Source organism: Pongo pygmaeus, chromosome 5 (genome assembly GCF_028885625.2).
Source record: "Pongo pygmaeus isolate AG05252 chromosome 5, NHGRI_mPonPyg2-v2.0_pri, whole genome shotgun sequence".
NCBI classification, from domain to species: domain Eukaryota; kingdom Metazoa; phylum Chordata; class Mammalia; order Primates; family Hominidae; genus Pongo; species Pongo pygmaeus.
Genome location: NC_072378.2, coordinates 139,404,018 through 139,422,020, shown reverse-complemented (window position 1 = coordinate 139,422,020; position 18,003 = coordinate 139,404,018). Strand labels below are relative to the sequence as shown.

At 41.8% G+C, this 18,003-nt stretch overlaps 1 protein-coding gene and 1 long non-coding RNA gene across 3 annotated transcripts; one reads left to right on the top strand and one right to left on the bottom strand.

Moving 5' to 3' along the window:
• Positions 1-230: 230 nt before the first annotated feature.
• ABRACL (ABRA C-terminal like) lies at positions 231-10,231 on the bottom strand. Of its 2 annotated transcripts, none has more exons than XM_054492694.2 (3): positions 9,378-10,231; positions 4,066-4,132; positions 231-815 (listed from the first exon to the last, which is right to left on the bottom strand). In XM_054492694.2, the coding sequence occupies exons 1-3, from the start codon at positions 9,741-9,743 to the stop codon at positions 631-633; spliced, it is 618 nt and encodes a 205-aa protein (XP_054348669.2). In that variant the 5' UTR covers positions 9,744-10,231; the 3' UTR covers positions 231-630. The 2 variants fall into 2 exon arrangements, with proteins under 2 accessions (XP_054348669.2, XP_063522728.1); XM_063666658.1 differs by lacking the exon at positions 9,378-10,231 and adding an exon at positions 9,313-9,369.
• Positions 9,411-16,518, top strand: LOC134739758 (uncharacterized). The gene is made up of 3 exons (XR_010126795.1): positions 9,411-9,537; positions 10,226-10,347; positions 16,161-16,518. It is a non-coding gene; the product is annotated as an uncharacterized LOC134739758 (long non-coding RNA).
• The last annotated feature ends 1,485 nt before the right edge of the window (positions 16,519-18,003 follow it).

The window sequence follows — 18,003 nt, the reverse complement described above, 5'->3', positions numbered from 1 at the left end:
AAACACCCAACCTCAGGTGATCTGCCCGCCTCAGCCTCCCAAATCAGCCTCCCAAAGTGCTGGGATTACAGGTATGAGCCACCGCGCCCAGCCCTTCCTATTACTTAAATTTGGTAGTTTTGAGAGAATTTGTTTCAGAGTAACATAACTTTTACTGCAGTTACCTAATATTGATGCAAAAACTCAATTCTAAGAAGCACACAAATACTTAAATGACAAAATAAGGCAAATTTAAGACAGTTACATGTCTTTATTACATAAACATTATAATATTTCTCATAGGAGTTGGTCTTCAGTTTGCTTGTTGCTTTCGCAGAATGTCAAGTATCTATAGAAAATGTCTAATTATTTATGAAACAAACATTCCCATCCTTGCCCCCCAAAAAACTCATTGCCTACAATTCCCAACCAGATTCCTGAGAAAAATAATAGGATTTGTTTATTTTATAGCATCATACATAAATTTTCTTTCAAGATATAAAAAAGGACAGACTTCTAAAACATGAATCTCCTTTTGTTTACAAAGTTCTATAAAAATACATCAAGTATGTTCAAATGTTTGTTCTTTCACTTTATATTCCAGTTTACCAGAAACAAAAAATGGCAGTACATAAAGATATGTAAACCACATTAATCTTGCAGTAATATAATGTCAACATCATCATGAACACCTTGCAGAAGCAGCTCTCCTGGATACGTTACAATCTTCCTTCGTTTTGCAGCTTTGAGAGTTCCAACCAATGCTTCAAAGAGGTTGGCACACTTATCATCATGGAAGAGGACCCCAAATTTCACGCTTAACTTTCCATCAGCATCTAGTTTGAGAAAATACATTGTTAGCAAATGCAAAGTCTGTTTCATACCCTCAAGTATGGAAGATTTACAAAATCTTTAATAAATTTCTAACTATGGGCTATCCAAGATTACAGTTTAACACTTAACAGTCATAAATTCAACATATTCTCTTCCCTGATCCAAAAATTAATGGAATAAATACATGCTATATGCCTCTTGGCCTTAGGATTATCCAGGCAAAGACTGAGAACCAACATTTACAAAAGTTGAATGTGCTACAATGCTAATACTGCAGATGAATTTCTCTCTCTCTATTTTTATTTGTTAATTGTTACGTGAGTTTTTGAATCGATAAAGACTACAAATAAAAGAGAAAACCAAACCAGGATCAAGAGCAGTGTTTCTCTAAGTGTGTTCTGAACACTCGGAATCCCCAGGGTGGGAGTGGGGGGCTCCTTAAAAGTGTATAATCATCAGCCATTCATCAGGACCACTGAATCTGAATTCCCAGTAGTAGACTCAGAAATCTATATTTCATATGAGCCCTAGATTATCTTATTTGGAGGCCAGTTTTTAACATATACATTGAAAGTTAAGATAGACCAAAAATAGATCTGCTGTTAAAAATCAATAACCTGAAAACCTGGAGGCAAGAGTAATCTGCGAGACACCTCCCTATCCTTGGGCGATTCCTTTGACCACTTGACTGAATCCCTGACCTCTTCCTACCCCTCTACTGCAGGTTCTTCCCTTCCAAGGTTACACCCACTGCCAAGACGATGGCCATCACAGTGAGGGCAGGACCATTTCTTGACCAAGGTTCTTGAGTTCCCATGCTCCCTGGCTAGAACTTCCGACTGGATGCTTGGCAAACTCCTACTGTGAGCGCGGCACTGTGTTAGACACTAGAGGCAGACATAAGGAAGTAGAGAATCACTTTCTAGAGAGAATAACTTTCTGGCTTTCAAAGCAATGACTTCAATTCCCATGAGGAAATAAGAACTATACACATAACAAGTAAAGCAACAGTACAAAGCAGTATGTGACTGGATGCCAAATGACAAGCAAAGAAAATACATCCCAGCCAAGTGCAATGGCTCATGCCTGTAATCCCAGCACTTTGGGAGGCCAAGGTAGGAGGATACCTTGAGCCCAGAAGTTTGACACCAACCTTAGCAACATAGTGAGACCATGTCTCTCCTAAAAAAAAAAAAAAAAAAAAAAAAAATATATATATATATATATATATATAGAGAGAGAGAGAGAGAGAGAGAGAGAGCTGGGTCTGGTGGAGTGCACCTGTGATCCCAGCTACTCAGGAAGCTGAAGCAGAGGGCTGTTTGAGCCCAGGAGTTCGAGGCTGCAGTAAGCCATGATCATGCTAGTGCACTCCAGCCTGGGCAACAGAGTGAGACTCTGTCTCATAAAAAAAAGAAGAAAAAAAGAAAATATATTTTACAGTTTAGAGGAGGGCAAGATGTCTTTGGGCAAGAATGATAAGGAAAACTTCATGGATGAGGCAGTACCTCTTCTGGACTTTAAAGGAGACAATAACCTGGAGCTTTTTTCTTTTTCCTTATCTTCATTGTGATGATATACATGGAGCTTTTTAAAAACCTAACAGTCCTCAGTTGAAATCTCTGCCATCTACTAGTCATTTGGCCTTGGGCAACTTGTTTAAAGCTCCCTAAGCCTTGGCTTCCTCCTGTGTAAAATGGGGACCTGAACATCTTTTTCTCAGTGCTGCCTAGCATTTTGGGAGGCCGAGGCAGGTGGGTCACCTGAGGTTAGGAGTTCGAGACCAGCCTGGCCAACATGGTGAAACCCCATCTCTACTAAAAATACAAAAATTAGCTGAGTGTGGTGGCAGGTGCCTATAATCCCAGCTACTTGGGAGGCTGAGGCAGGAGAATCGCTTGAACCCGGGAGGTGGAGGTTGCAGTGAGCCGAGATTGCACCACTGCACTCCAGCCTGAGTGACAGAGTAAGATTCTGTCTCGAAAAAAAAAAGAATTAAAAGTGGAGGATGTCAGTATGATGCAATGTGTGGACTCAATCAGCTCTTGCTCGCTTTGAAGACAGAGAAAAGGAGTCATGAGCCAAGGCAACCTCTAGAAGCTGGAAAAGGCAAGGAAACTGATTCTCTCCTGGAACCTATAGAAAGGAGTCCCCTGCCAACACCTTAATCTTACTCCAGCAGGACCCTTGTCAAACTCCTGACCTACAGAACTCTTAAGATATTAAATGTGTTGTTTTACATCACTAAATTTGTGGCAAACTGTTACAGCAGGAACAGAAAACCATTGCAGGGGACATTTGATATTAATGGCTTAATGGAATTTTCCAAGTGTGTCCTGTTACTTCAAAGGATTTGTGATTCAGGAACAGATAGTGCTTTAAGAAGAATCAAACTATAATGACACAAATCTTGAGAACTTGTGAGGCACTTTCTAGAACTGTTTTTCACTTACATGACGTAATTTTAAAACTTCGAGTTCTAGTATCCTAGTTGTTGCTGAATATGTCTATTATTCTTATTATTTTCAAAATGCTCCCCAAATTCTTGCATATCTCATCTGAGATGTGCCAAATACCTAAAGCCACAAGTATAATAGTAATTTTCATTACGACTTAGGAAGAAGACACTAACACTACCAATTTTGCATGTCACTATCTTCAAGGAAGCTGCCTAGTTATTGCTGAAGAAAAAGATAATTTTTCTTAAACACTACCTAAAGGATGATTTATTTTAGTTATATTACTTAATATCTGATTATACAAAACTCAAGATTTGGAGAAAATAAAGACAGTATAATTTAGTATAATTTCAATGTAAATCCCTAGTCACTTAGAAGTTTGTAAAATGACATTTTAGATAAGATGATTAAAAAAAAAAGAAGTTTGTAAAATGATGGCAGAACAAAGCAGAAAACATGAATTTTAATAGTATGATAAGTAAAAATTTGAACATGATTCAATTACCAAATTTCAATGCAGTCAAATAAAAGAAGCTTGGTAATTTGCTTTCTATTGAAAAATAATGAAATATCTCAACCATTCCCTGCATCAGAATCACAATACCCCAAAAGCCCCGTGTCTCCAGATGTCAATTCCTGGCTAAGGGCAGTTATAACCTGGGGCTGTGGGCAGAGCTGCCACACCTGTGTCCTGAAGCCCTGGGTGACCCCTTCATAGGCTTCTCCAGCATGCCAGTCTCACCTGTTCCAAGGTAAAGCCAGGAGAAATACTCTATCTCTGTTAGATACTTACTTTTTGAACCCAAACGATGAATTTCCTCCACTAAGAGGTTAACCTCATGATCCACATTCATTGCTGCCTGGGAGAGAAAAAGGAAGCCTAAATTATCACCATTACATTCCATTAAGCACATCCAAATCCAAGACCCCTTTGTTTTGTTCAGGTCGCATTTGTCACTATTAATTTACCATGTTCCTTTTCCTAAAAATATTTGTGTGATACATGTGGCACTGAAGTGTCCCCATTTTCCCTCTACCTTTGTAACCGCCCCCTCAGCTCCATGCACTCCTATTCTCCACGTCTGTGGGGGAGAATACAGCCATTCTCCTTGCACCCACGATTCACTCTAAGTAGGTCCTCTTCATGGTACCCTGCCAGGCACCAAAAATACAAAAGGTGTGTAGCACAGGATCTGCCCTCGGGGATCTCACATTCTAAAGGCAGATGAGGGCCTGCAATGAAGAGCAATGAGACAGATACTCTTTGAGTGGTGGGTCCAAGGCATATGGAAGCACAAAGGAGGAAGCAGCGGGAGGCTTCCTGGAGGTCACTGGGCAGGAGTGGTCCAGCCAGACAGGTGGGGTAGGGCACTCTATACAGGAGGAAGTGCATACACAAAGCAAGGCAACAAAGGAGAAAACGCATAGCACGCTTGAGGCAGGCCTAAGCTAGGGGCTGGGCACCCCAGAATAAACTGACAAACACTCCCTGCCCTTCGGGAGCCTGTAGTCTAGTGGGGGAGGCAGATCAATACAACAGCAATTTTAATACCATCCGGTCAATCCAGTGACATACAGGGATGTCATGACCTTCTCTGGGCAGTGCCCAGTAAATCCGATTGCAATAAATAGCTCGTGGTGAAGATCATTCATCTGCAGATAAGGAGGAGTTCAGAATAAAACAAAAGCTGAGCCTTACCTTGGTTCACTAAGTCCTCCACAAGCTGGGTTCCGCACACTGTTCCAGCCTCTTCCATCCCCTTGAACTCTAGGCTGTAGCCATGTGGGACTTTTTAATCTCTCAAATGCCCCCTTGCTCTCTCACCTCCAGCCTTCACACATACTGTGGCTTCAACCCAGACTATAGCTATTTCTCCTTCCAGGAGCTAATTCACACACATCCTGCTCCAGCTTAAATAAAAGACTTCCCTGAAACCCTGGAGGAGGAACACCTCCCTCACTGTGTGTTCCCATAGCACCGGGTGCCCCTCTTCATTTCACTCAATTGGAATTACATTTCTGGACTTTCACTTCTACAGGGTAAGCTCCCCTCTACAGGGATCTGACTATAATGCTCACTGCTCTATCATGTCTGGCACTAAGAGTAGAGGGTAAAGAAATATTGACCTCATGAACTGAAAAGAACACGCAAAGGCATGAGAGGGATTGGAAGTACACCTGCAGGATGTCAGGAAGTATGAGCAACTGGGTAGAAGATGCATCAGTTCAGTCTGTTTTCAAATCATAATTTTTTCAAATCATATAAGGGACCAAAAAGGTGGAGTTGTGTGTATGGTTTCCTTTGGGGTGATAATTTGGAATAAACAACTTTATCCAGATGGATTGTAACTAATTCTTGCTAGCTGTTAAAAACAAGAGTGACACCTATGACTATATACCACCTGCTTACATGATATTGATTAGGACACTAGATTTTCTATCTGCTAATTATTAAAAGTGCCACTACCATCTGCTCTGTTGCTTGTGCGAATATTATAATGTAAGAAGCTTAGATTGCAATAAAATGCAAAATATTCAATTAAATGCATCTTCATAAAACTTAATATGAAAATTTATAGTGTTCAAATATTGGGGACTTTGTGTTGGTGAAGTCATATCTGTAACATTATATGCAATTCAATACATAGTTTAAGACAGATACTAAAAAGCTAAAATATACACAGAGTACACAGCCACTAGGCCTGAACACCATGTCACGAGAATAAAAGTAGGAAAGCCCGGGCGCAGTGGCTCATGCCTGTAATCCCACCACTTTGGGAGGCCAAGGCGGGTGGATCACGAGGTCAGGAGATCGAGACCATCCTGGCTAACACGGTGAAACCCCGTCTCTCCTAAAAATACAAAAAAAATTAGCCGGGCGCGGTGGCAGGCGCCTGTAGTCTCAGCTACTCGGGAGGCTGAGGCAGGAGAATGGCGTGAACTGCAAGCGGAGCTTGCAGTGAGCGGACATCAGGCCACTGCACTCCAACCTGGGAGACAGAGCGAGACTCCGTCTCAAAAAAAAAAAAGTAGGAAAAAACTATTAATAGCAGTGTGGTGGGCAACTGTTGTTTTGTCTGCCCAGCATCCATTTCCCATTCTGGCACCAGCAGTCTATGTTTTGTTTGGATAAAGCCTTTCCCTCCTTATGCTAAACCCTTGTATCGTGGGTAGAGTCTTACCCTGGGCTCCAGAAGCAGTTCAGGGCCAGAATGATTGGTTCGAGGCATGAGGTAGCTGAGCCCATCCAGAACAATGAGGTTCAGCCCTGTGATTTTGCTGGAACTATTAGTAAAATGACACTTTCCTTTCACTGGGTTCTAAGATATTAGTTTATAGTCCCTGATGTCAATGGCCACCACGTGAGAACAGCTTGCCAGGAGTAAAGCTAACACAAAGAAATGTCCAGCCATATAACAATGACTGAGCCTATATATGGCCCTGGACTTTCCAACTACGTGAACCAGTATCTTTCCCCTTTTTGCTTGTGTTGGTTTGATTGGGTTTCTATTACTTGCACTCTAAAGAATCTTGACCCATAAAGTTAGCTTAGAGAAGAACTGCTGCTTTAAAAACAAAACAAAAAAAACTAAAGCTCTTTTTTATGTACTTATATGAATAGTCTTTCTTTGTGTTCCTCTACGGGGTAGGATGGATAAGTGTAATAGAAAGGCAGATTTGAGAGCTATATAAAAAAGTTCTCTAGCAATTAAAATTGCCCAACAATGAAAAAAGTTTGCACCCTGTTCCTAGAAATATTAATGCAGACATAGTAAGGATCTGTGAGGGATGATGAGGAAATTAGCCTGTACTGGACAGAGGGAGAATGAAAATGTCCAAAGAAATTAAGGAACTCTCCAATTCTCTGAGTCGCTGATTCCCGACCCCCTGGAAAGATGCTATCTCTTTAACACCCTTCTTCACTCCTTCCTCCCACCACCAGCAACACACTTCAGACTTAGCTCTCATTGAATAATGAGCATCAAAGGGGAAATTCATCTATTATATATAGTACGCATACCTGCATTATAGTAAGCAGATGTACGTTCATCCAATTTTAAGCATGAAAGGCAACCAGCGTTTCTTTATAATTAATTACACATCAGGCTCCTTATCTACGTCAATTCATGTAGTTCTAAGAACCTTGCAAGGCATTTATTTATCCCCATTTTAAGGATAACGAAACGGGTTAACGCCCCACAATTAAATGCTGTTCTACCACATCGTAGTGGCTCTTCTTTCACCCCTTCCTCTTCCTCTTTTGCCATTATGCAAATACACTAAATATAATAGTGAGTGGTATTTGTATGAAATGTGACATGCTGTGCTCTTACCAAGGCAGAACACTTACAAAGAAAGGCTCCCTGCCCAGACCACCATAAATAGGAAAATAACAGGTTTAAAAACAAGTGCTAGCATACATAATTTGATGTTTTATTTATTTATTATTTAGGAAGGAGAGAGACAAAGGGGGAAAAATACCTATTGTGACACAATCCTTGAAAGACCCATGGCCTTTTATAATAAGGACAGAATCCCAGGACTGCAGTGAGCAAGATGAAGAACAATGAAGGGGGCGGAGGGATGAAGAGAGGTTGATGGGTATAAATAGAGTTAGAAGAAATAAGACCTGGTGTTGCACTGATCAGTGGGGTGACTATAGTTCACATTAATGGATTGTACACTTCCAAATGGCTAAAAGCAAATAAGTTGAATGTTCCTAGCATAAAGAAGAGATAAATATTTAAGGTGATGGATATCCCAATTACCCTGATTTGGTTATATGAATGTAACACATTCTCACAAGTACCGTGAAACTATGTCTAAGAAAAAAAGAGAAAAGAACAATGAGGAGAGGTGAGAAGCAGAGCAAGTCTAAAGGGAAGAGCTTAATGGTGAGCGGCTGGACCAGAAGACAGGAAAAGGCTCCAGGGAAGGCGAGGCAGATGCGGGGCAGGCACTCTAATTGTCGTCGCAGAATCGATTTCGGCTTTGTGCGTGGGAAACACAAAGGAAGCGGAAAGTCGGAGGACTGGGCAGAACCCGAAACCCACCACCAATACACACTTTAGAATATATTTAAGGACCCTCAGGGCATTGTTATTTTTCAAAAGTTTGGAGGCAATGCATGGAGATTTTCTAATATCCAAGGAAATAAAGCCTACTGGAATAAGTATGTCTGGAACCAGGAACCGACTTTACACACTCGGGCTGGGCACGTTTTCGCAGCCCTCCTTCGCAATCGCGGACAAGCAGCTGGTGCGGGTCAAAGGATGACTGGGCTCCTTCCTCCCTCCGGTCTGGGGCGCGCTCACTCCATATTTGGCCATCCTGCTCCCAGTTTGGGGTTCTGCCTGATAGAGGTCCCCTAACCCCGTGCCCTGCAGCCCATCATCACACGGTCACCGCCCGCACCAGTGCAGGGCTGGGGAGCGCGGAGCTGGGCCCCCAGTTGCGGGGCGGCACCGCTGGTGCCCGGGAAGGGCCGCGTCCCGGAAGCCTTTGTCTCCGCAGCTCCCGGCCCGGCGCCGCGGGTCCGCCTCCCCCGTGGCCCGGGCGCCCCGAAGCGCCGCGAGAGTGAGCACCCAAACCGGGCGACGAAAACGGACCCTGCCCCGGGCTCCACAAGCCCCTGGTGTCCCCTCACGACTCTGCACCCCCTGACCTGGAGCGCAGAGCCGCACCCACCCCAAGCGCTGCAGAGTCCACTGCCCTGAGGCCACCACGTTACTCGGGGCAGCCTCTCCCCTCGCCCCCAGCCCTTCCCCACCCAGCTCTGCAGAACTGGCTCCTGAACCACCGCCAAGTGCAAAGCCGACACGTCGCACCGCGGTAAAAATCGTTCCATTTCTGCCGGCTTCCCATTCCGCCCCCGGCCGGCGAAACGTCACGTGAGCCGAGTGCGGAAGTCGGCCCGAGAGGTGGGGGCGTGGGCGGCGCGCGCCCCACGGGACCCCAGCCTGGGAGGTCTCAGCCCAGCAGGTCGCAGCCTCCGCGCGCCCTGGGCTCCCTCCCGGCCCCCTCCTGACCTGACTCTCACCGCAGCCCGCGGTGCCCGGCGGCGCACCACGGCCACCCCGTCCATCTGCCCGGGCGCTCACGCACCTCTCTGCCCGGTTTTCCTTCCCGCCGGAGAACTGGCGCCGCGTGGGTCCGGACCCGGTTACCTTCTTCAGTGCACTGGGGAGGGTGAGGCCCAGGAAAGAAGTGGCTGAGGCAGAGAGAAAGACGGCTGTGGAGGAGGAGGAGCAGAGTAGGGGGAAAAGTAAGTGTTTCTGCGCTCGAGAAAGGGGCCGCCCACACTCCCAGGGACAAGCCTATGAGGAGGAAACTCAGGGGAGGAGACGTCCAAGAAAGGGGCTGACTCCAGACAGGTGAAGCGCCCTGGGCTCCTAGGAAAACGGGCCCAGAGCCTCGATTACCCCACTTTTCCACCGTGCTACTCAGAGCCAAGGATCCCAGGATCTGCATCTGATCCTGGGCGTCGATTTCCTGCAGGATTTCTCTCCCAACGTAAGAAACAAAGCGCCCCCAAATTGCTGAAGGCTGCTAGAAAGAACGTGGCATTCATGGGTTCCGGATGCCGGGGGCCTCCAGAAAACTACGACTTATGACTTAAAAATGGCTTAATTCGCAAAACAAAATGCAATCTTGAAAGCCAATTTGTCAGACTGCAAAGAAATTTTACTTGGACATAGGTAGTTGTTGACCCTGGGTCAGTATCGGTTTCTTCTCTTGTTCATTCATTATTTCCTACATTTAACTTCATAATTCAATTTATTCATACTCCCTTTGTTTTAGTCGCTGTTATTTTAATATATGCGTGTGTGAGAGAGAGATGCTTACCGTACCCAGAGTCCTTTTGGAAAGGAAACAGTTACCCAAACTATTTATAGAGCACGAGTTGCACAAATAACTACAAAAAACGTTCGTTACCCCCTCCCCACCCCCAGCCCAGCTAATTGAAATTAAGAGTGATCACGTGACCCAAGAGCGCACAATCCATGATGTAGTCATCATCCTGCGAGGTGACCTGGAGCAAACAGTTCTCATCAAACACGGACTCTGATAGTTGGTAAGCCAATCAGACTCTCCCTTGGAAATGGGAAGTGGAGAATGCGGAGACGGAGCTATCTGATGTAAGAGAAAGGTTGGAGCTAAGAGAGGGTAAGGCAGAAGGGGCCAAAATGGGCTTCAGATGCAAAACATTTGAGTAAGCAGAAACCAGGAGAATGTAGCAGCAGGTTGGGTGGAGGCACAAGTGGTAGAAGCCAGTCAAAGACAAGCTGAGACCAAGTGATGGAAGGAGAGCAACAAAGACCTGCTTTCCAGGGGCATGTGAGTGTCCAGTTCCCTGGGGCTGCACTGGATCCATCCACTTCCCACGCTTCATTCTAGTCTTTACAGTGAACACCTGTCTCTTGGGTGTGACTGAATGAGTCTCTGTTCTGTAATCTTCAACAAAGGTCTGATTCTTCTAAGTGTCTCATGGCAGATAAAGTTTAAGGTGACTCCAAGATCTTTTAAGACCTATTTTTTTCTTTTACTTGTTTTATATTGTTACCAAAATGATTGAGGCCTAATTTTTTTCTCACCAAAAGAAAACTGAGAAGTTATAGTTTATATCTTTCACAGTCGACATAAGGCAAAAAAATATAATTTAAGAAAAATATATTTAGCAATTATCCAAGCATGACCTCGCTATTTTGGCCTGTGACAGGGATCACAATTCGTCAGTCAGATAATATCCAATGATAAGAATAATGAGTCTGGAGTGCACCGCTTCTGTTATGATTAGGCAATTAGTATTGCCCTAATTGCCAACCAAAGAAAAAGAAATAGGTTACTTTACCTAAAGAAGTAAACGTCCTTGTTAATATATAAAAATAAACTCACCCAAAAGATACTTTGTTTACACATATGCTAAACTAAGTATAACACAAGTTTTATGTTAATCTATAAGGAATTACAATTTAAGAAAATTGTTTTGTCGGCTGGGCACGGTGGCTCATGCCTGTAATTCCAACACTTTGGGAGGCCAAGGTGGACGGATCACCTGAGGTCAGGAGTTCAAGACCAGCCTGCCCAACATGGCAAAACCCCGTCTCTACTAAAAATACAAAAATTAGCCAGGAATGGTGGCACATGCTTGTAATCCCAGCTACTCTGGAGGCTGAGGCAGAAGAATCACTAGAACCCAGGAGGCGAAGGTTGCAGTGACCCGAGAGCGTGCCACTGCACTCCAGCCTGGGCGACAGAGTGAGGCTGCATCTCAAAAAAAAAAAAAGAAAAAAGAAAGCTGTTTTGATAAAAGAGATATTAAAAAATCTTAACTAATATTTTTCATATCCAATCCTACTCCTTCAATTTCCAAATAGACTTTTGTTATCTTTTCTTATTCCCTCAGCAATATCATCATGTACAATGTAAACAATGTGGAAGTTTAACCTAAAAAGAAAATAATACAATTTATTAAATAAAAGAGTATTTAATATCTCTTAAATAAATGTGCCAGCCACAAAGTGCCAATAGTAAATGGTCCAAAGTAGCCCATGACCTGTCCTTTGTCAAACAGAACAGAAAGTAATGTACATTTGAAATATTAAAAATCCTTATCCATGTATTTAATTGCATAGTATGGACCAGCACTGTCCGAAGGAAATAAAATTGTAAACAACACATCCAATTTAAAATTTCTAGTAGCCACATTTTTTTAAAAAAGTTGACACTTATTTTAATAATATGTTTTATTTCACCCAGTATATCCAAAGTACCATCATTTCAACCTGTAATGGATATTTTGAAAGTATTAATAAGATATTGTACATTCTTTGTTTCATACTAAATCTTGTAAGTCTATTTTGTGTTTTATATTTACCCAACATTTCAGGTGCTCAACAGCCTTCTATGGCTAGTGGCTACTGTATTAGACAGTGTAGCTATAGACAATTCCAGAATAAAGCATTATATTATATGCTAATACTTTACTTAGAAACTTATTACAAATGTTCCTGGAATGAGAAAAATAACACTATGATATTTAAACGCTCATGGAAAATCGAAGTCATTATTTTAAAAATGCAGTTGTCTCCACTGTAATGAATAGAAAAAACTTTTCTATTTTCTCCTGTATCTTAAAGGATCTCTAGGATGGCAATTCCATCCTGGGTACATACCCAACAGAAAAGGGAGATATATTCACCAAGAGACGTGTAGAAAATATTCACAGGAGCACTGACTGTGCATATTTCTTTCTTCTTCTTTTTTTTTTTTTTTTTTTTTTTTGAGATGAAGTTTCGCTCTTGTCGCCCAGGCTGGAGTGCAGTGGCGCAATCTTCACTCACTGCAAACTCGGCCTCCCAGGTTCAAGTGATTCTCTTGCCTCAGCCTCCTGAGCAGCTGGGATTACAGACATGCACCACCATGTCCAGCTAATCTTTGTATTTTTAATAGAGATGGGTTTTGCCATGTTGGTCAGGCTGGTCTCGAACTCCTGAGCTCAGGTGATCCACCCACCTCAACCTCCCAAAGTGCTGGGATTACAGGCATGAGCCACCGTGTCCGGCTGTATTTCTAAAATACATAATATTTCTAAAATACAGCGACTCAATCCCTCAATAACATCAGAATAAATTGATAAATGTGGTACATTCATATAATGGGCTGTTATCCACCAAGGAGAACAAACAACCAACAGCTGCATGCAACATGATGAATCTCACAAATGCAGTATTGAGTGAAATGAGCGTGACTATTATTCCTTTACACAAAGTTTTAAAAGCAGGTTAAACTAATCAGCAGTGTTGGGAGTTAGGATAGTGGTTATTCCTGTTGGATAGTGAAGGGTAGTGACTGAGAGGGGACACGATAGTGGCCTTATGAGGGGCTGATAATGTTCTGCTTCTTGACCTGTGTACTGGTTACAGTAGTGTTTTATTTTTAAGAATTCATTAAGCCAAATACTTTAGATAAATATATGTATATGTATATATATGTATGTATATATATGTATGTGTGTGTATATATATACGTATTTTTTTTCCTGTTTTAAAAAATTAAACATTTTTAAAAATAAAATGTAGTTGTCAGGCTATGCTTAAGAAATATAAAAAATAAAAATGAAGAATAGAGTATCACGATCAAGCAAGGCATATTCCAGGAATGTAGGGATTATTCAACAACATTGAGAAATGTAATAATCCCAAATGGCCTTATCTCCAACTTTTATCTCATTCCTTAAAATGAGGTTTCTCATTTGGACTTGTCATTCTAGTTCAGAATGGCATCACCTTGTGCTCTCATTTATGAGGATAGCAATAATAATGATGATTACATGTCTTGGGCACTAGTTCTTGATCCAATTGTAGTATGGCTTGAGTGCCTTGGATGATACACAGAAGTAAAAGTAAACTCTGTGCCCTTAAGAAATAATGTAAAAAGAATTATATGCCATAAGCAAGTGGGATTTCTCCCAGGAATGCACAGTTGCTTCAACTTACAACAATTAATGTTAATTAATTATATTAATATATATAAATTAAATAAATAGAAAAATCCATAATCATTTTATTAGATGCAGAAAGAGCATTTGACAAAATTCATTATCCTTTCATGATTAACTGGGAATACAAGGGAACTAGAAATGGAAGGGAATTTCCTCAACCTAATGAAGGGCTGCTACAAAAAAAAACACAGTAACATCATACTTAATGGTAAAAGACTGAAAGCTTTTCCCCTAAGATGAAGAACAAGACGTGGATGTCTGCAAAAGAATCCACTAATAAGCTAATAGAACAAATAAACTAATTCAAAAAGATTGCAGGATATCAATATACAAAAATCAGATGTATTCCTATATACTAGCAATGAAAAATCTGAAATGAAAATTTTTTTAAAATTCTACTCCAATAACATCCAAAAGAATTTTTGCACAGGCAACAAAAGCAAAAATAGACAAAAGAAATGACATCAAACTAAAAAGCTTCTGCACAGCAAAGAAACAACCTACAGAGTGAAGAGACAACCTGTAGAATGGGAGAAGATATTTGCAGACCATACATCTGATCAGGGGTTAAGATCCAAAATATGTAAGGAATTCAAACAACTCAATAGCGAGAAAACAACCTGATTTTAAAATGGGCAAAGGCACTGGGCACACCTTTAATCGCATGGCTGTAATCCCAGCACTTTGGGAGGCCGAGGAGGGCTGATAGCTTGAGCCCAGGAATTCAGGAGCAGCCTGGGCAACACTGTGAAACCTCTTCTCCACAGAAAAAGGCAAAAATTAGCTGGGTGGGTGGTGCATGCCTGTAGTCCCAGTTACTCAGGAGGCTGAGGTGGGAGAATTGCTTGAGCTCAGGAGGCAGAGGTTGCAGTGAGCCAAGATCATGCCAGCACACTCCAGCCTGGGTGACAAAGGGAGATCCTGTCTCAAAAAAAAAAAAAAGTCAAAGAACCTGAGTAGACATTTCTCAAAAGAAGCCATACAAATGACCAACAGGCATATAAAAAAATGCTCAACATTACTCATCATCAGGGAAAAGCAAGTTAAAATCACGATGAGATATCACCTCACACCTGTTAGAATGGTAATTTTCAGAAAGGCAAAAGATAACAAAGTGTTCCGAGGATGTGGAGAAAAGGGAACCCTCATACACTGTTGGTAGGAATGTAAATTGGTACAGGCATTATGAACAAGAGTATGGAGGTTCCTCAAAAAATTAAAAATAGAGCTATCGTGTGATCCAGCAATGTCACTTCTGGGTATATAGCCAAAGGAAATCAGTATCTTGAAGAAATATCACGCCAGACGCAGTGGCGCACGCCTGTAATCCTAGCACTTTGGAAGGCCAAAGCGGGTGAAAGATTAGAACTTTTTTTTTTTTTGAGATGGAGTTACGCTCTTGTTGCCCAGGCTGGAGTGCAATGGTGCAATCTTGGCTCACTGCAACTTCCACCTCCTGGGTTCAAGTGATTCTCCTGCCTCAGCCTCCTGAGTAGCTGGGATTACAGGCATGCGCCACCACACCTGGCTAATTTTTGTATTTTTAGTAGAGACGGGGTTTCTCCATGTTGGTCAGGCTGGTCTTGAACTCCCGACCTCAAGTGATCCGCCCACCTCAGCCTCCCAAAGTGCTGGGATTACAGGCGTGAGCCACCACACCTGACCTAAAAGATTAGATCTTAAAGTTTCTTACAACAAAGAAATGATAAGTATGTAAGGTGATGATATGTTAATGAGCTTGATATAATCATTTTACAGTGTAAACATATTCAAAACATCACATTGTTCACCTAAATAAATATAATTTTTGTCAATTATATCTTAATACAAATTTTAATACTCAGAAAAAAAGAATAAAATGCTTAGCAATAAGTTTAACTAAAGGAATGCAAAATTTGTACACTGAAGACTAGAAAATATTGTTGAAAGAAAACTTTATTTAGAAAATCTAATTAAATAGAATGACATCCCATGTTCATAGATTGAAACATTTAATATTGTGGTGATGACAACACTCCCTCAAATGATCTACAGGTTTGATGTTATCCCTATCAAAATTCTAACTTACTTGTCACAGAAATTGACAAGCTGATCCTAAAATTTATATAGAGATGAAAGGGACCCAAAAAGCCAACAAAGTTGGCTTGAAAAAGAAAACAAAGTTAAAGGACTCACACTCCCTGATTTCAGTTTGCTACAAAGCTACAATCAGTGGTACTGGCGTAAGGATAAACATATAGATCATGGGATAGAATTGAGAGCCCAGTAATAAACCCATTCATTGATGGTGAACTGATTTTTCACAAGAGTGCCAAGACCATTTAATGGGGAATAATGGTATTTTCTTTTTCTTTTCTTTTCTTTTCTCTTTTTTTTTTTTTTAGGGAGATGGAGTCTCGCTCTTTCACCCAGGCTGGAGTGCAGTAGCGCGATCTCGGCTAACTACAACCTCCACCTCCCAGATTCAAGCAATTCTCCTGCCTCAGCCTCCCGAGTAGCTGGGATTACAGGCATGTGCCACCATGCCCGGCTAATTTTTTTGTATTTTTAGTGGAGGCAGGGTTTCACCATATTGGCCAGGCTGGTCTCGAACTCCTGACCTTGTGATCCACCTGCCTCGACCTCCCAAAGTGCTGGGATTACAGGCGTGAGCCACTGCACCCGGCCAAGATGGTATTTTCAACAAATGGTGCTGGGTCACTGGATATTCACATGGAAAATAATAAATTTGACCCCTATCTCATACCATTATATTAAAACTCAAAATGGATTAAAACCTAAATATAAGAGCAAAAATGATAAAACTGTTAGGAGACACAGGTGTAAGCTTCATGACTGTAGTTTAGGCAATATTTTCTCAGATATGACACCAAAAGCACAAGCAACCAAAGAAAAAACAGATAAATTAGATTTCATCAAAATTAAAACCTCTGTGCCTCAAAGGACAGTGAAGTGAAAAGACAACTTACAGAATGAAAGAAAATATTTGCAAATCATATAACTGATAAAGATCACATATCCAGAATGTGTGAAGAACTCTTAAAACTCAACAATTTTTAAAAATCCAATTTTAAAATGGGCGAACAATTTAAATAGACATTTTTCCAAAGGAGATACACAAATGGCCAATAAGCACATGAAAAGATGCTTGACCTCATTAGTGATCAGAGAAAGGCAAATCAAAACCACAATAAGATACTACTTCACACCCACTAGGATGGGTATAATCAAAAAAATGAACAATAATGAGTCTTGATGAGGATGTGGAAAAACTTAAGCCCTCATACATTACTGGTGAGCATTAAAATGGTACAGCTTCTGTGGAAAACAGTTTGGCAGTTCCTCAACAAGTTAAATATGTATTTTACATTCTTTTTTAAGTGTTATATACATATATTATATATAGGATACATTATATATATATATTAGAGACAGGATCTCACTCTGTGGCCCAGGCTGGAGTGCAGTGGTATGATCATAGCTCACTGCAGCCTCCAACCCTTGGACTCAAGCGATCCTCCCGCCTTAGCGCCACCCCCCAACCCCTAAGTAACTAGGACTACAGGCACATTCCACCACACCCAGCTAATTGTTTACATTTTTTTGTAGAAACAGGGTCTCATTTTCTTGTCCAGGCTGGTCTCGAACTCCTGGCCTCAAGCAACCCTCTCACCTTGGCCTCCCAAAGCCCTGAGATTACACACATGAGCCACTGTGCCCAGCCTAGATTTTACATTCGTTGATCCAGCATTTCCATTTTTGGTTATATACCCAAGAGTACCAAAGGCATACGGGCTGTGCACAGTGGCTCATGCCTGTAATCCCAGCACTTTGGGAGGCCAAGTCCGGTGGATCACTTGAGCCTAGGCACTCAAGACAAGCCTGGGCAACATGGTGAAACCCTGTCTCTACAAAAAATACAAAAATTAGCCAGGCATGGTGACATGTGTCTCTAGTCTCAGCTTCTCGGGAGGCTGAGGTGGAAGGATCACCTGAGCCTGGGGAGGCTGAGGCTACATTGAGCCGTGATCACACTGCTGTGCTCCAGCCAAGGCAAGAGAGTGAGACCCTGTCTCTAAATAAATAAATAAATAAATAGAATGAAAGCATATGCACACACAAAAACTTGTACATAAATGTTCATAACAGCATTATTCACAATGGTCAAAAGGTAGAAACAACCTAGCTTGTGAAGAGATAAAATGTGGTACATCTACACAATAGTCT